At 44.4% G+C, this 16949-nt stretch overlaps 2 protein-coding genes across 8 annotated transcripts in view; both read left to right on the forward strand.

Annotated features, from left to right (window-relative positions):
* The window catches only part of KDM5A (lysine demethylase 5A), a 48989-nt gene extending 42539 nt beyond the window's left edge, over nucleotides 1–6450 (forward strand). For both annotated transcript variants that reach the window (XM_088164650.1, XM_088164651.1), the window contains exons 27-28: nucleotides 672–1082; nucleotides 2559–6450. In XM_088164650.1, coding sequence (XP_088020776.1) covers nucleotides 672–1082; nucleotides 2559–2771 — 624 coding nt within the window. In that variant the 3' untranslated portion in view covers nucleotides 2772–6450. The remainder of the gene's footprint in view (nucleotides 1–671; nucleotides 1083–2558) is intronic.
* Nucleotides 6451–8705: 2255 nt separating this feature from the next.
* The window catches only part of LOC106849409 (sodium- and chloride-dependent GABA transporter 2), a 38353-nt gene continuing 30109 nt past the window's right edge, over nucleotides 8706–16949 (forward strand). For 3 of the 6 annotated variants that reach the window (XM_088164652.1, XM_088164656.1, XM_088164657.1), the window contains exons 1-2: nucleotides 15792–15905; nucleotides 16024–16088. In XM_088164652.1, coding sequence (XP_088020778.1) covers nucleotides 15805–15905; nucleotides 16024–16088 — 166 coding nt within the window. In that variant the 5' untranslated portion in view covers nucleotides 15792–15804. Of the gene's footprint in view, nucleotides 14690–15748; nucleotides 15906–16023; nucleotides 16089–16949 lie in introns of those variants that run through there. The other 3 variants (XM_088164653.1, XM_088164654.1, XM_088164655.1) reach the window with 3 other exon arrangements.

The following is a 16949-nucleotide window of genomic DNA, read 5'->3' on the forward strand; positions in this document are numbered from 1 at the left end:
TTGTACAAAGGACTACACAAGTGAATCTTTCAGGTATGAATGGGACTTGTCACTGTGAATGCTACTTGCAGGGACTGAGCTGGCCAGTTTTAAGCCCCATTTGTGATCTGAATTTGTTATTTAAGAGCTCTTGGTGACACCAGGATATTTAAAGTGCCTGCCAGTTTGGAAGCCATTCAAATAATTGATGTTGCTTTCTCTTCTTGCTTGAGTTGATGATATATTTTAAAAATTCACCAATTACTCTTTCGTAATCTCCAAAACAGCAGTTGCTTTCTCTCAAAAATAATTACAGGCAAGACTGACCTCAGATGAAAAATAAGCAAGAGCATCTAACAAATGATTAATCTTCTCAGCTTCTATTAAGAACAATGGGAGAAGGGAGTTGTAATTATTGCTTATTTTGCCTTCTTACCCTTGCTGATAATTTGCTTTTTCCACTGGGTATTTTTGGCTGGGTGTACTCTGACACAGTTTATAACACTTACTAATTTTTTATAGTATGGTGAAAATGAATTTAAGTGCTTTTTTGTTTAGAATTTGTAACAGTATGTTGTTGACTAGATTTCTTCATGCCATATCAGAGTAAAGGTAGAGGTAAGTGCATATCTCAGACCTCAGATTTGTAGAGAATTTGTATTTGAGTAAAATATGTATCTTTTTCTCTGAAGGATGACAGCATGGATGAAAAACCACTAAAAATGAGAGGGAGGGACTCTTCTGAGAGGAAGCGGAAACGAAAACTGGAGAGAGCAGAGCAGTTCTTTGGAGATATGAAGCAAAAATCTAAAGAGCTGAAAAAACTGGAAAAACCCAAGAAGAAGAAGCTAAAACTCACCATGGATAAGACAAAGGAGCTGAACAAGCTGGCAAAGAAACTGGCTAAGGAAGAGGAGCGGAAGAAGAAACGAGAGAAGGCAGTTGTGGCAAAGGTAGAACTGGCAAAGGAGAGCACAGAGAAAAAAAGAGAGAAGAAGGTTCTGGATATTCCTTCCAAGTATGACTGGTCAGGAGCAGAAGAGTCAGATGATGAGAATGCTGTGTGTGCTGCTCAGAACTGCCAAAGGCCCTGCAAGGACAAAGTGAGTTTCCCCCTAGTTCTGTCACAGGCAATTCCATGCTAAGTCAGGACCCCTGTGCCAGGTCGTATTTAAGTTGAGCAGCATGAGAAACCAAAATGATGTGGTTAGAAATGAGAGAGGATTGAGTAGTACTTGGGTAGGAACTGTAGAATTTCCCTATTCTCTTAGGTACTTCAAAACAGAAGATGGAAAATTAGAATGTGGGAAAAGGTACTCTGTTTTGGTTGAGAAGTTTTAACTTCATATTTTGTTGACTATGTGCAACATGATTCAAAGAATTAATTATTTGACTCAGAAATGTTTCTGGCTTTACTGTGTTCCTGAGCAGGAGTGGGATGTGTGATGTATTGTAGTAGAGTTTCTGTATTTCTTGCATACACTCTGTGAACAGTGATGCTGCAGGCTGAGTGATCTACAGATTTCAGTGGTTTATTTTGCTTGTTGGAGATAAATAATCAATTATTTTAGACCTGATTGGATTATTACAAAAGAAACTTGATCTGCCTCTCTCTGTGGTACTGCCTGTCATGATTGTCAGCTTTTAACACAGACTGATGATCAAAATTTTGTTTAGAATGTTTTTTCTGTACATTTCTGTACTTTTGTACTTTCAACAGATGAATGCCATACTTGTCAGAAAATGGTGGATACAGGAATGTAATGACTGAAGCTGTAGCAGTTGGTGTCCATTACTAATCACTTTGGAAATTCCTTCACGAGTAGTTGGCTATTAAAGTAAAATCTGTAGGGTGATAATGTTTCTTCATTTTATCTAGGTTGCCACTACTGTTGTTTTTCTGATACATTTTTACCTTCCCCTGTAAGTGGAAAGGAGTAACAATTTTTGTAGCTCTACCAGTGGATGCCATTAAAATGGCAAATCTGTTTCTTACCCTGCAAATCTGAGTTTCTGCCCACTGTCTCCAATTAACATGTACTTTTATTCAGAGATTACAGAAATCAAATAATTCATCCTCTTTTCCTTCCTACATTCTAACTAGTTTTTGTCTTTTCCAAATTGTTCTGCAGCAAGTTCAGCTCAAAGTTTATATTGAGCTTAAATGTTCTGACACTTAGGACTTAGATTTATAAAAGACACTGTTGGATAATGCAGTCTTAAGAGGGTGTTTGGAGACTCTCACCTGTGCTGAAATAACCATCCCTGAGCATTTTAAATGTGTTTCAGCACACCTCCTTTCATCTGAGGAGAACTGAGTCATCTTCCTCAAGGGCAGTAGAGTGTTTTTGTATTGTTGCACTGCAAGGATGCAGGAGGGAAAATGTTTGCTGGAAGAGTTAGCTTTTATTAAACTGAAGTAGCTTGTTTAAACAAGCTCTGTAGGGGCATTAATTTTTGCCCTAGAGCTTTTCTATTCTCAGTGGCTCAGGTAGGTTTAACAGAAAGTATTTTCTTCATGGGAACTGTGTCTGTCTGTCCTTCCTTGTGACAGACTGTGTTGCTGTGCTCTCTTGCAGGTGGACTGGGTGCAGTGTGACGGGGGCTGTGATGAGTGGTTCCATCAGGTGTGTGTTGGGGTCTCCCCAGAGATGGCTGAGAATGAGGATTACATCTGTATAAACTGTGCAAAGAAACCCCTGCAGGGACCCAGCAGCCCTGCCCACGCCCCACCTCCTCCCTTCTTGTTGAGCTACAAACTACCAATGGAAGATCTCAAGGAGACGAGTTAGCAACTGCTTGATGCCCAGAACTCGTTGGGAAATGGACCTCTGGAACCCTTCAGAACGAGAGGGCGTGAAGCTGATGTAGCCCCCGAGCTTCTCTTCCAAGGATGTACAGATGTGCAGTGGAGTTGGTCTGTTCCTCACAGCTGGCTTCCTTCCTGCAGTGGGAGTGTCAAGGCACAGTGGCACCGACTCATCTATGCAGACCCCGCCTGATGAGGAGCTCCAGCCAGTGCTTTCTGACTTGGCTGTTTCCATCTTTGAGCGTGGCTGTTGCTCTCAAGGACTGAGCAAACTCGAGGCTGTTAGATTAGACACTTGAGGGTGTTAGAAGTACATGTTGGCAGTGGAGCTGGCCTGGCACTGGTGGGCATAGGCTGGAGCTCTTAGACTTACCAGGTTACCCTAAGGAGGTGACCTTTGGAAGTTGTCTTTCACCTCTCCATGCCAACCCAGTGTAGAGCAATGTCTTGGGAGAATGAAATTGCCTCCATATCCAGGCAGCTAACACTACACTGTAAGGGTGGGAGCAAGTGGATGAATTTATTTTTATTTCTCTTTGTAGCTAAAGGGCAGAGGAGCTCAATCTCAGAAATCAGCAAAGGTTCTGTTTACCAAAAAAGAAACCCAACTCTAGTCCACTAGGCAAATTTTCTTTCCTCAGTGGGAAACAACCGATCTTCCTGTCCTGAGGAGGACCAGAAAGCATTGATAATGTTTAGCTAGACCAGAACTTGGGAAGAGCAGAGTGCTTCCCTTTCCATAGGGATGCTCTCTCCTGTTCTAGGCTCTGCTTAGAGTTCTGCAGTCCTGCACATTAAAGTTGTGTGGCACAGGATGGAGCTGGCAAGGAGGTACAGCAGCCAGGGCACAGCTTCTGAGATCTGTACCCAGGGATGGGAAGGAAAGAAGACAGCCCACTTACCTCAGAGGTTATACTGACATGTGCTTCTGTGAAAGGTTTCACTTACAACTCTTTCCAGTATCACCAGGCTATGGGCATGGCCTCCTGTGATAGCAGCAAGCAGTCTGCAGATACTGTTCACAGTGCAAACCCCTCCCTGCTGGCTTTGCTGGATGTGTACCAGTGTACAATCAGCAACAGTTCTTGTTTGAAGTTGCCCCTGGCTTTGCCAGAGGACCAGAGGGCTTGGGGTCATCCTGGGTGACAGTTGTTTTAGTAAATCCATTTTTAAAGAAGGACTTGTTTTTACTTTTTTCTAAATGTCTCAGACTACTGACTTGTTCTATAAATAGATTATTTTTCTTTGATTTTTTTATACTTACCACTGTTAACCAGCAGCACAGACAGAGGTTCACAAAGCAAAAACCTGCCCGTGGGCTTGGGTTTTTTTACTCCATTCCTTCCTTGTAGTACAAGGAATTAGCAGTTACCTTCCCCATTCTAGCTTGACCAGCTGCCTGTGTTTAAATAGGTAAATACATTTCATGTGCTACCTTTGTGTTTGGGTTTGTTCCTATTAGTGGGGCATCTGGGCCTTAATGACTCCAGTGGATGCTGGCCTTGTGTATGTGAATGTCTGAAATCAGCCCCTGGGCTGTCTTGTCCCCCTCTCCACTCGCTCCCTATTGTGTTTCCATTCTTCTGCAGTTCTAGGAGTGTTGTAAGTAGTGTCCAGTCTTACTAGGAGCTGGATTGGGATTTAAAGAAATATTGACAAAAACAAAAGTGTGCTGTCTTGACTGTTCTGTGTCCCTTCTCTTGTTCTCTAATATTTGCAAGTTTATTTATCTGGCAGAATTATCCATCCAAAAAAAAAAAACCAACTCAGCTCAGGTAGACAGAACTTTATTGTTTTCTTCTATGCGTGCCTGCTACCTGGGAAGAGAAAATTGTGCAAAAGAAAAAGAAATGGAGGGCAGAAGATCCAGAGTCTTGGGAGCTTTCAGTGCAAATTGGACACAGACTTCTAATTCCTGCTCCTTAAAGACTTAATGTGGTGTTAAAAGCAAAAGCAATCTGTGGTTAAGCATGTGGCTGAATGGGCACCCTAGCAAATTTAAGAGTATTATTTGTTTACTTATTTATGAAGGAGTCTATGCTTTGGATAGACATACCCTTTTTTGCCTCCAATTACTTTTTTTTTTCTTCTCAATGTAAACTTAGTTTTGGTAAACTGATTTAAACAGTTGTTACTTTTCCTTCAAGCTTTAACTGATGGTACTACATAAATGTTTCCCTATATGGAGTGGATAAACTCTGTGTCACAGATGTTTAATCGTTCCAGAAGTAGACTAGTACAAGATTTCTTAAAGAATCCCAGTGTTCTGTATTCTTTCCTGACTCCTAGAATTTGTTACACAACAGGGAAAATATGGTTAGCATCTCCTGTTAGCCAGTGAGCATATCCTCGTAACCATTCCTGCATTCTCTGTCACAGTGAAGTCATTGTATGTCATTGCCATCAACTGGAAAAGAGACCTTGGAGTAAATCCACATTGCATGTTCCTGTTTCTCTGCCTAGAAGGTGTGGTGGAGAGTGTTGACAGTAGCACTAGTTACAGCAAGATGGAAACAAACAGCACTACAATGCAACCGTGGTCATTCTGCTTGTAACAAGCACAGGAAAGAGCAAACAACAGAAAGAAATGTGTAAATCATATGCAAAAAGTCACATTTTTAGTAGCTGTTTTTCATGTAGCCACATGGAGAGCCTCAGTTCCACTGTTGGAAGGAGGTTGCCACACTTTCTTCTGGTCACAGATGTCTCGTCTGCTTTTGGATAAGGTGTTCATAAACTGAAGACCATTATTAGCTTTACATCTTATTGTTTTGAGCTTGTTTTTTAAGAGCGTTAATTCCTATCAAAGGATTGCTGATAGTATGAACTTATGAATAAATGTTAACTTTTGGAAAAACCTGTAGTTAGTGGTTGAAAAACCCAAAGCTACAGCTGTGGTATTGTCTCCAGATCCTAGGGGTTTGAATTTTTGTAAAAGCACATGGAGAGAAGCCAGCCAAAGCCAAGATGAAAGTGTTCTTATGGGTCTGCTACAGCTGTGGGAAAACTCTCTCATGCCTTGGGGACAAAATCTCAATACACAAGAAGCATTAGCTCATGTGTCTAGAAAGGTACATGCCTTAATGCTGTAGTCTACAAAGGCTACTTGCCACTGCTGGTGTTATTTCTTTTTGTGTATCTGCCACAAAAGGTCAAAGAAATTACCTGAGCTGTTGTGAGGAGCTGAAAATGGCTAGGGCTTGAGGTGTATAGCTTGTACAAACTATGTGTTTTCAGGTTTTTCTTGTAAAAAACAAGGCCCAGAATTTGGCTGCTTTGCTTACAGAGAGATAAATGTCACTGCTGACCTTCAGTACCATTGCCTTTAGGATTTATGCTTTTGACAGATCTGTAGCTGAATGCTAGTGCAGCCTGGACCATTGGTAATGAAGACTTAAGAGGTAATATTGTCGATATAGGAAGAGTCTGAAGGGGTGGAAACACAGTCACACAGCATAAGGTAACAGGCAGTTGTCTGGTTATATCAGTCACACTGTGAAACTTGCATTGATCTTTTCAGTTTTTAGAGTTGTAGAGTAATTTGGGTTGGGGGGTACTTCTGGAGGTCATCTGGGTCAGCCTCCTGACCAGAGCAGTGCTGACTTTAAAAGTAGGTGAAATTTTTCAGGGCTGTGTCCAATAAAATTCTGAGTATTTCCAGGGATGAGCATTCAAAGACTTCTTGATTTCCCATTTGGTTTTCTAGTATCTTCAGTGCAAAATCCACTTACTGTAATGTTCCTGTTGTCAGTCTGGCTCCATATTTTCTCTAATCATCCATTAGGTAGTTGTAGAGTGCAGATCCTGCAGCCTTGGTTTCCAAGCTGCACAAACCCAGCTCAGCCTCCCTTGAGCCATGGCAGGAGCTGCAGCCTTCTGAACAGTCTTGGTGGTCCTTGTTCCGTGCTGTACAATGTACTGAGGAGCCCAGAACTGGATCTGTTACTCTAGGTACAGCTTAAAAATGTTGATTACAGGGGAGAAATAACTTCCTTTAACCTGCTGCTCATACTTTTGCTGTGCAGCCTCCTCTGGGGCTGCCAATACTGCTGACTCCATTTCATTCTGGCTACCATTAGCCCCAGGTCTTCTGGTTTGTAATTTCTCAAATGCAAGACTTAAACTTTCCATCAGCACATCACTTCAGCCAGGAAAGATCCAACTGAGTGGGAGTTCCCTCCTCCCTCTGTTTTGGGCTCTGCTGCTCCTGTCCTCTGCCAGCATTGTTTGATGTCATCTGAGTGTGCTCTATGCCACTGCCCAGGTGGGTAAAACAAAACACCTGAGCTACTGCACTTGCAGCTGCTCATCTCCAAGATTTCAAATTGGTGACTGCTGAAACCCACCCCATTTTTCACTGCCATTTTAGGTTGTCCTTCTAGTCCCCAAGTGTGTTTTTCCTCTAAGTCAGGGTAAACACCCACTGTTCTCCCCTTGTCCACAGAGTTCATCACAGAGGGCAACCAGAGTGGGCTGAGATGATAGTGGTGACTGTTACCCCTCATGGGCATGGGTGTTGGTTTAAGGAGGATTGGTTCCATCTTTCTCCTCTTCATTGAATGAGTGTGATGTACAGAGGGTTCATCACAGTCTATCAAGAAAGTTGATCTTCCTATTTTTCCTAGGGTTCAGATGTTTTCCTAGGGGTGGAAAAAGTTTCTTCTTATCAGTCCTGAAATAACTTAAAATTGCTGTAAGAGGTTGAGTGCTGTAGTCTGCTAAAGGCAAGATTTGAGGCTTACTCCAGTTAGATGCAAAGGAAAAGCAGAGAACTCCTTCACATCCTCTCCAGCTGTGGTCACTAAGAATGTGCTTGGTCCAAGCTCTGCTTGGAGCACCAAGGCAGTGAGAGGAGGTGCAATAAATCCAGCCCTTATCAGCATTCCAGCCGTGCTGGAATGGCTTTGGGAGGGTGATAAATGCGTGGGGCAGTTGGAAACTGCACAGCAAGACATGGAGAGCACTGAGCTTTGTCATGGGATGGCTCGTGGCAAATGGGTGTTAAGTTGTAGGTAAAGGAAACGAAAGTAGCAAGGATTTATTGAAAAATAAATGTTTGTAAGGAACTATGCTCTGAATGGCTTTGAAAGAAAAGCTCTGCTGCAGTGAATAGTTTTAATCCGGGGTGGGGCGTTGTGTCTTAATTGGAGGCTTTTCAGAGGTCAGTTTTGGGTAGTCTGTGTATCACCTCCCCCCCAAAAAGGCATTTACAGCCAAGTGCCAGAGGAGCTGCTGTGGGTGCTGATATCGGAGGAGAGCAGCCAGCTCTGCACAGGGCCTGGCATGATAATTGGTGTCTCTGGCCACCTGGCACCTGCTTTTAAAGGGTGGGTGATAGGGCAGCTGAGCCAAGGGCTGCATTCTCTTGCAGGTTGGTCCCCCAAGCCATGGTTTCATTAAGTCTGTCACAGCCCAAATTCAAAGCTTTCCTGGTGATCCCCATGGGCGTGGCTGAGGCTCCCCAGGGGAAGGAGGCGTTTGCTGCTGCTGTGCTGTGACAGGAGCAGCAGAGCCCACTCAAATCCTTGTTACGAATCTGAGAAACAGCTCAGGTTTTATGGGATGTGGGATGTAAACACATTGTTTACCTCTGTCAGCTAATGATCGAACTTTTCCCTTCATACAGCTGGAAATGGAGTTAATCTAGGCATTGTCAGTGTATTAGTGCTACATCCCATTATTTCCTTTCCCACGGTCTCTTAAGTCACCTACATCCTGTAGATGCTTTAGCTTTGCCTAGAAACATTCCTGGGAGAGACAAGGGCTGCTGAGAGCACCTGGTGGAGGAGTGGAACCATCCCTGCCTGCTGCTGAGGGACCAGCCCCAGGTGAGAGTGGTGCTGCTGCTCTCACCCGCTGCCAGAAGGGGAGGCTCCACGGCTGTAACCCATCGCCAGGTTTGTATCCTGCTGCTGAGGTTGGGACACAGCCCAGTTTCTGTTTCTCACTTCCCAGGCCTTACCATCTACCATGGCACTGGTTTCCTCTGGCTTCTGCTACAAATAGTCTTGGAATGGTCAGACTCTGGGATTTAGGGCAGTTAGTGCACAAAGCTGAACAAATAAATAATGGAAGACTGCACAGCCACAGGAAAGGTGTTCTTAACTTACAGGATTTTTTTTTCTTGCTGAGTAATGTGATTGTAGAAGCTGATGGATTCTTGTTTGGAGCACAAAGTGAGCATGGCCTTTGTGTAACTCCTGTTTACAGAGTGTGCACAGAGTGCTGCTGGACAAGCAACACCCGAGATTTCTGCAAAAAGGAGCTCATTTTGCTTTGCCCTAAGCAGCAGCTGTTCCACATCCCTGTTCCTCAGCTCTAGTGATCTCAGAGAAACATGATTGTTTCTTGTGCTTTTTGCTTTCTTCCCCTAGGGCCTTTCCATTACACCTTGGACAGTCCCTGTTCTCAGGGAAGTGAGGCCAGAGGAAATCAGGATGAACTCCTTTTGCAGGCTTCTGTTTTGCTCTTCCCAAAATGCTTTTCCTTCGCAGCAGGGAGGTCTCACCTCCCACCCTCTAAGGGCTGCCTGGCTCCTTCCACAGAAGCTGTGTGACTGCTGACTGTCCATTGGCATCACTAGCACCAGATTTGGGCAGCAGTAAAACAGCTGTTTCCTGGTCTGCTCCTGTGAATCCATGAATTCTGTTCTAGCACTAGAGTGGATTCAGTTCAAACCTTGTAGTAGGAACCTTTCAAGGTAAATCAGAATATCAAAGACCATTTTCCTTTTTCCTCTAGATCCCAGTTATGGAGAACACCAAAATTAGAAGTTCCACTGGCTCCATGTTTTAAATTAATTCCCCAATCTGAATACATCACCATGAAAGCTCTGTATTTGGGCTGTGACACACTTAATGAAACCACATTCCCAGCACTTGTCAGATGATTGGCAAGCAGGGAGCAGGAATGGAGTGTCCTCGTCAAAAAGAGCTGAGATGCTGTGAGCCTCTCTGGCTGAAGGGAAGTAATTAATGCCCATGGTGGAAATACCTTGTGTTTGGGTTTATTGCTCCACATGACCTCTTGATCTAGTCAGCTCCCTGAGCATCACTGTTTGAATTCATGGTGGCAAAAGGGTCATGTGGCTTGGAATTTGATAGTCAAAGTGGCAAAGAGTGAAGCTCATGAGCAGCAGCACCTGCCCTTTCATTCCCTGCAAAGGGCTCTCAAGCCACGTTCTCCTTTTGGTGTGTGTGTAGTGAGACGACCCAACCAGCCCAAATCCACTGAACCCTCTGTGCTTTGTGCCTGGGCACCCCTTCCCTGCTCCCCTGCCATTCCTGCTCTTGGCTGGAGGGATTAGCTTTCTGCAGGCATCAGCTGCATCTATTTTGAAGCTGAACTTTTTCATTTCTGGCACTTACCACTAGAAAAATAAGATCGCCTTAAGTTATCAAAACTGACAAATTACTTTTTTTTTTTTTTTTTCTTTGAGGAAAAATGAATAAGCCTCGAAGGGACTTGGTGTTATATGTTGCAACTGACTACCAGAACAGGAATGACTTGTAGACAGAGGATCAGCCATGGTGTGAAGGCTTGTGATTCTTGCTTCAGGCAGAAATCCACCCACCTGGGAAGCTGCCTGAAGGCTCCAGGTCTTGCTCATGTTATGTCTCAGAGCAGTGGATGAGTGCTGGGAGTGCAACTCCTTTTCTCTGTCAGCAGGGCAGCCAAGGGCAGGTTAGAGAAGAAACCTGGCAGCACAGGTCCCTCTGCTTCCTCCTGCACTGCCTTGGGCTGCTGGTGACCAGAGGAGCAAAACAAGAGACAAAACTGCTGCTGCTGAGCAGTGGCCAGGAGTTGGTGGCTCTCACTCACTCCTTGTGCTCAGATCAAGGCTGCTTGTGATGTTTTTAAGAGAGGACATCTTCTGGCAGTGCAAGGATTTTTTTTAAAAATCTGCTGTAATTCTGAATTTTGGAAGCTGGAAAAACAGAACTCGTGTTTTATTTCTTCTTGACCATTTTTTGAATGCCCAAGTTTTCACTTTGTCAGCTTTTGCATAGAAAACTTTTTTTGGGAACCTTCTGAACACCTCTCACTTTGTCAACCAAAGACTAACTGATTATTGGATTCCTACCTGAATGGAAACTGTGTTCTGTGGTACCAGTGCAGTAGTCGTGAATTAAGTGTCTTTTTTTTTTTTTTTTACTTTACTTTTTAGATTGTTTAAATAAGTATGAACAGATGCTCTGAGATCACTGCCCAAATCTTGCTTGTTTAAATGCAGATTTTGGGTTTTCTGTCAGGAATCAGTTGACTACAGCCCTGTGTAAGCTCTGAGAAGTTTTTTCCTGCCAGAGCATCCTCCTTGCAGGCGGAGAGGGTGCAGGGACATGCAAATCCCTGCCCTCTCAGCGGCTTTGATCTCATTCTCCAGGCAGGCACTTTCAGACTTGTATCTTCAATTTAAAAGAGTAGGATGTGCAGAGCATAAGGAAAGGCCATCAGTGGTCCCAATATACAGTTCCCTTTCTATCCCTCAGTTTACCCTGTTCCTGATCAATCTGCTCATCCCATGCCTCTCACTTCTCTGCCATTTAAGCACCACTGCTGGAATTATGATTTCCTTTGGTATATGGTTCTTGGTATGAAAATGTCCTCCAGTTGTTTCATTGGCTGCAACAACAAACTGGTGAGTTTTAATTTCTTAATGCAGCTATCAGCTTTCACATCAGGAGGCCCATGACTGGATTTTGGAAGAGCAGTGACTTCTGCCCTCTCCCTAAAATGTGTTCAGGCTCTATTCCCACAGTTACTGTGCAAGGGAATAGCAAAGAGGCCTGAGAACTGGTGGTACCTCATGGAATTGAGGGAAAAGTAGGAGATGCTAAAAAAATAACTGAAGTCTTCAGGCTCAGGAGTCTTTGCTTGCTACTCAGCTCCTGCTTGTATTATATTGTGTTTTACTATTTTATAAATATATATATGTCTATAACTATACAAACGTGGGCACAGAATTGAGTGCTCTGCAGGCATCCAGTGAGGACAGGGTTCTTCCAGCCCCAGGATTCTGTTTCTTCAAGCCATTATTTGGAAGCAGTTATTCACTAGGGAGGCTGTCTCTGAATGAAGTTGTTTGAAAGGCTGCAGCAGGATCTTCTGCCATGCAGGAACTGCAGGCCCTAGTTTTTTTGCTTCTGCTACTGCAGTTTCAACAAGTACATGCCTTTCTGGGACAGAGCTTAGTGGCTCAAGCAGGAGTCAATCCTTTGTGCTTACTTTGGCTTCTTTCTCCACTGAGCAGTCTCCAGGTTCCTGTAATGTGCCAGCCAGTGTCAGCCTCTATTTATCCCCTTCCTGTTCATAGTTGTGGCAATTTTGCTCACCATGGCTGCTTTACTCAGCATTTCCAGGCCAGTAGCAGAGTAGTTATCAGATGGAGGAAATGCATCATATTTGCTCTGGCCTTTGGTTCCCAGATAATATAACAGCAAATTGTGTTCCTGGGAGCTGGGAGGTGGCTCAGAGATTGCATTGCCTCCACACACGTTTGTCCTGAGAGACAGAGGAGCACAGGGGGAGTGGAACTGGGGGGCACAGTTGCTCTCAGTGCTCAACAAAAGCCAGGTATGGCTGATGGCTTTTCCTGTTGGGAATGCAAAGCAGCAGCAGCTGTGCCCAGGCCACTCTCCTGAAAAGACTTTTGATGGTTTGGAGCATATTTCATTTTCAGGTAGCTTGCACAGCAGAAAGAGGTTATGCTTGTCTCCCCATAAACATTTCCCTCTCCTCTCTTCCCCTCCTCATTCCTCTAAGTAGGTGCCTTTTGAAACCCTCCTCTTTTTAGGTTTGAGGTGGCTTGGTGCTTTGGAGGAGAGAAATCCAACATTTGTTCCCTGCTTAGCTGGACATAAATGTGAAGCAAGACCAGACCTGGCAGTAGGTTCTGTGGTTCCAGCACTCCTGGGGTGGGCTGGGGCCAGTTCTTAAGTACATCTGTCCCAGACCAAGTCAAAGGACTGTATTATCTCCAGGGACTTTTATTCCACTTTTGCTTTCTTTGTGCTGTGAGCACTTCACTGATAGCTGCTGGTGGAAGACTGGGATCAAGCTGAAGGCAGAAATCTTGGCCAATGTTCTAAGGTAAAGAGAGAGAAAAATACAACATGAATCAATAGTGTTTAGGATTTTCCAGCTCTTCTCCTGGTTGAGATGTGAGGCACTCTGATAGCAACCAGACCAGGGGGTCCAGATCTCATGCTCTTCTCCAAAACGGGTGTTGGGGAGAAGTGTCTAAGCCAGATGTGGCCCAGCTGCACAGCTGCTCGGTGCACGGCAGCCTGCCTGGATCTGGAGGCTGCTGCAGGAGCTGCTCCAGCAGGAACTGTCCCAGTAAAGGGTGGGTGACAGCCTGGGATGGGGCAGGGAGGAGAGTGGCTGCTGTGGCTGGTGCCATCACCAGCCCTGTGCTCAGAGGAGGTTATTGAACAGGCAGCCTCTCATTTCACACCATTTTCAGGGAGGCCACCCACAAAGTACCCCCCCGTGCCATCCTGGAGGTTGGCATGGGAGTGATGCTTGTGGGACAGGTGCCAGCATCACACCTGTGGCATTGGCAGGTGCTCTGCAGCTGCCTGGGAGGGCTCAGCTTGCACGATTCCAGGTGGCACACACTGCTACAAAAACTCTTCCCTGGTGCTCTCCTTATTCATATAAATATATGTGTGTGTCTATCCAGGTATTTTTAAATGGTGTTATCTCGGTAGATCTCTGGATGAAATTGTTTTCCTCTTACTACAGCATGCATATTACCTAGTTTTTTTTTCCTTTTTAATATATTTTTTTTAAGATCCAAGTTTTTCCATTTCTCTTATTTCTTTCTTACAAACCTGTTTGGTAAAGCTTTGTTTCTGACTGTGCCTATTCTTCCCCTTGCCTTAGAGAGAGTTACACTCAAAATCTTAGACACTGAGATTTCATCCTTTGCATTTTTCCCTTTAGATTTTTCATTGCCTATAATGGATCAATTAAAATCCCTCTCAATTTCTTTGCCTTCTACCATTTCAAAAATATATATTGAAAGTACCTTTTCATTTCTGTAGTCTTAACTGATCTTTTGTGGTATTGTTGGTTCTTTTCTCTTTCTATTTTCTGTAGAAAGACTTTTTTTTTTTTTTTTTTGTAAATCAGTCTTTCAAGTAACATCTCCCAGAACCATATGGACTTTTCCTTAGTTCACTCCAGAATATGTGTCAAGTGATGCTTTACTTTAAACATGCTTTGCTCAGGATTTTCCAGCCTGCTTTTGCACTTGTAGATTTAATATTTCCCCTCGCTGCTTATGTTTACACTGAACATTTGTTTTCATTTTCGGGTTATTGTTGTGTTCAGTGCAGATTTATCTCACTGGGTGGAAGTCAAATAGTCTGTAATTGATTGCACATTTTCCTATCATAGTCTATTAGTTCCTGCCAATTAGCTTGCTGTCTTGTTGATAAGATTATTGCTATCTGTACACTGCAGTAACTGTGCTTACTTGTGAGGGATATTCATGCAGTGGTGCTGACGAATGCAGTGGTTTGACAAGCTATAGAAATATTTCCTTAATCAATCTCCTCTCTCCTTACACCAATCTGTTGCACAAGGCAAGATATTATTTGTCTTTACTGTTGTTTTTAATCTCTGCATTCTTACCCTATTTAACAGCTGCACTTTTCACTGTGAGATGGTTTTTGCACAAAATGAGATGTTTTCTGTTTCTCACCATATTGAATAATTTCTCTTCTGGAAGAGGAATTATGGGAAAAGCATCTTCTCTGGCTTTCAAGAATCACTGATTTGAGGAGTGGAGCTGTTTTATTTGGACCACCCTGTTTATTTACTGCAGAAGAGGAGCAGCTCTGTGTGGATTTTCCTGGTTCCTTTCCAAATGATATTCTGTGGTAATGACCACAGGTACAATGTTTAATTAATTATGTACAATGGGAGGAAAAAGTACTTAAATTTATTTTAAATCTGAATTTTTCATCAAATGACATTAGTTGTCACATTGTGAGATGTAGTGAATAACATGTTCATCTTCTCTGTCTTCCTTTTTCCTGATTCTTTTGTTGTCACCCCCTTTTCAACCAAGGCATCTGTTCCTGAAATGAGGAGTTGTTGCATATTCCATCACTCCTTGGTTGAATTAATTCCTCACCTCTGCCTGCCTCTCTTCCATTTCCCTCTTTCTCCTGTGGGAAGTCTGGTGCTGTGTGGATTTACCACAGATTCACGTGGTGACACCACAGTGTTTGCTGCTTCTTTCCTGTTTTTCTCTTCTACCTTCTCAGACTGCCTGTGTGTGTTTTGCTGCCTCTTTACACATCTCATATAAGGACACTGACCCCAAAACTGTTATTTTTTTCCCCTGTTCTCTCTTGCCTCAAAGATTTATCAACAGATGTAATAAAAATATTTTAAAACCTTGCCTCACATATATCCTTGCACCATCACAGCTGTGACATATCCACCATGAATAATATCCTGTTCTGTTTGCCTCTTTTATGGCCTCTAAGCACAGACCTAATGTCATCATTACCTGCTGTATGCCCAAGACCTCCTTCTGGAGCAAGAACAGCTTATTTCTGTTATTTCTTATGCTGGGTGTGCATAACTGGGGCTGGTTGTCTCCTTGCTGTGAAACTTTTCATCTACTGCTCCCATTGCAGCTTCAGGAGTGATGTCCTGGGATGGGGCAGCTCTGCTCCTGGCAAAGTCCAGTGGCAAAGAACAAAGTTTGCAACCTGCCAAATTTCTGAATGGGGCTGTTTTGGACCCTTAGTAAGAAGCAACAGAGCGCTTAGCTGAGTTTATTTCCAGCTTAGCTGAGTTTATTTCCAGCTTTGCTGCCTGCCACAGCAGAGTCCTGGAAATTGTGGCTCAGGCTGCCATGCAGGACCTTGCTCTTTGCCCTATGCTGCTAAGGAGCAGCGAAGGGAGAAAATTCATATTTTGTCTCTTACCTCTTGGCAGCAGTCTCGGGGCACCTGTGAGCGGTGTGATCCCCTTTTTCCAGGGACAGGGAGGCGATGGAGAGAGCGGGAGCCGAGCGGTGCCGGCCCGGGACAGAGCCCGGCGTGACCGGCGGGGGGAACGAGCCCCTTTGCACTGCCCATGAAATCAGTCATGTGTAGGTTTTTGTCCAGCCCTGGGGGAGTGGGGGGAAGGAATGTGGGTTGGGCGAAGTCTAGGATTACACCACCGCTGAATTTTTTTTTTTTTTTTTTTCTTTTCCACACTTTAAATAGCCGGCACCTTTCGGTCCTGCCTTCGCCTCTCCCGTCGCCCGCGCCCCGACAGCGCCGCACTCAAGGTAACAAACACCTCGGCTCCCTTTTCCTTCTGCCCTGCTCCCCCTGTGCCCCTCACCCTGCCGGGGCTCAGAGGTCACCGAGCATTTCTTTCTGCCTGTTTAATAATTTTCTAGCGTGGAGGGGTCCTCCCAGTCCTTCCTTTCAGCCGCTGTCAAACGCTTGCCGGTGTTTCTTAGTCCTCTTCATGTCCCCAGGTGTTTTATAAGGGGAGGGGAGAGGTTGAAAAGTGTTGTTTTGTCCTTTTTTAGTTCTCCCCGAATAGAGGAGAGTGCAATTTGCTGTCAGCGCCTTTTCCTGCTCTGCTGGCGAGGGATGAATGTCAGTGCAAGGCTGGGGGAAGGTGCTCTGCAGGGCGTGGAGCAGGGATGAGTGCTGCTGGCACCGTGCAGGGGAAAGCGCCCTCCTTGGCACGAGGTCCTCAGCAATCCCAGCTTTGACTCTGGGAATTGGGAAGAACCACAATCCTCACCCTCTTTGCTGCCAGCAGGGCATCCTGCCTGGAAGGAACAGGCTCAACCCTCCCTGATCCTTCCAGTGGTGTCCTCTTGGACTTGGGGGAAGGTGGGACAGTGAAGTGCTGCCCACCTGCTCTCTGCTGATCTTCTCTAAGCACAGATGTATTTGGAGATGGTGCCAAAGGATCTGAGAGCAGTGCTATGGGGAACTTTGCAAGAAATGGGCAGATGTTTGGAGGGGTAGACCTTGAGAAAGGCAAGATCCAGATGCCAATGACTTCATCCTGCTGTTAGAAGGAAGAAGCACCATTCTGAAAATCACCTTTTCATGCAGCCCTGAAGGTTTTCAGCAACAGTTGCTGACATCAAAAGGATAAACTTGTTTTCCTATAATTTCAGTTTGTT

The sequence above is a fragment of the Sturnus vulgaris genome, chromosome 5 (assembly GCF_052056855.1).
Source record: "Sturnus vulgaris isolate bStuVul1 chromosome 5, bStuVul1.hap1, whole genome shotgun sequence".
NCBI classification, from domain to species: domain Eukaryota; kingdom Metazoa; phylum Chordata; class Aves; order Passeriformes; family Sturnidae; genus Sturnus; species Sturnus vulgaris.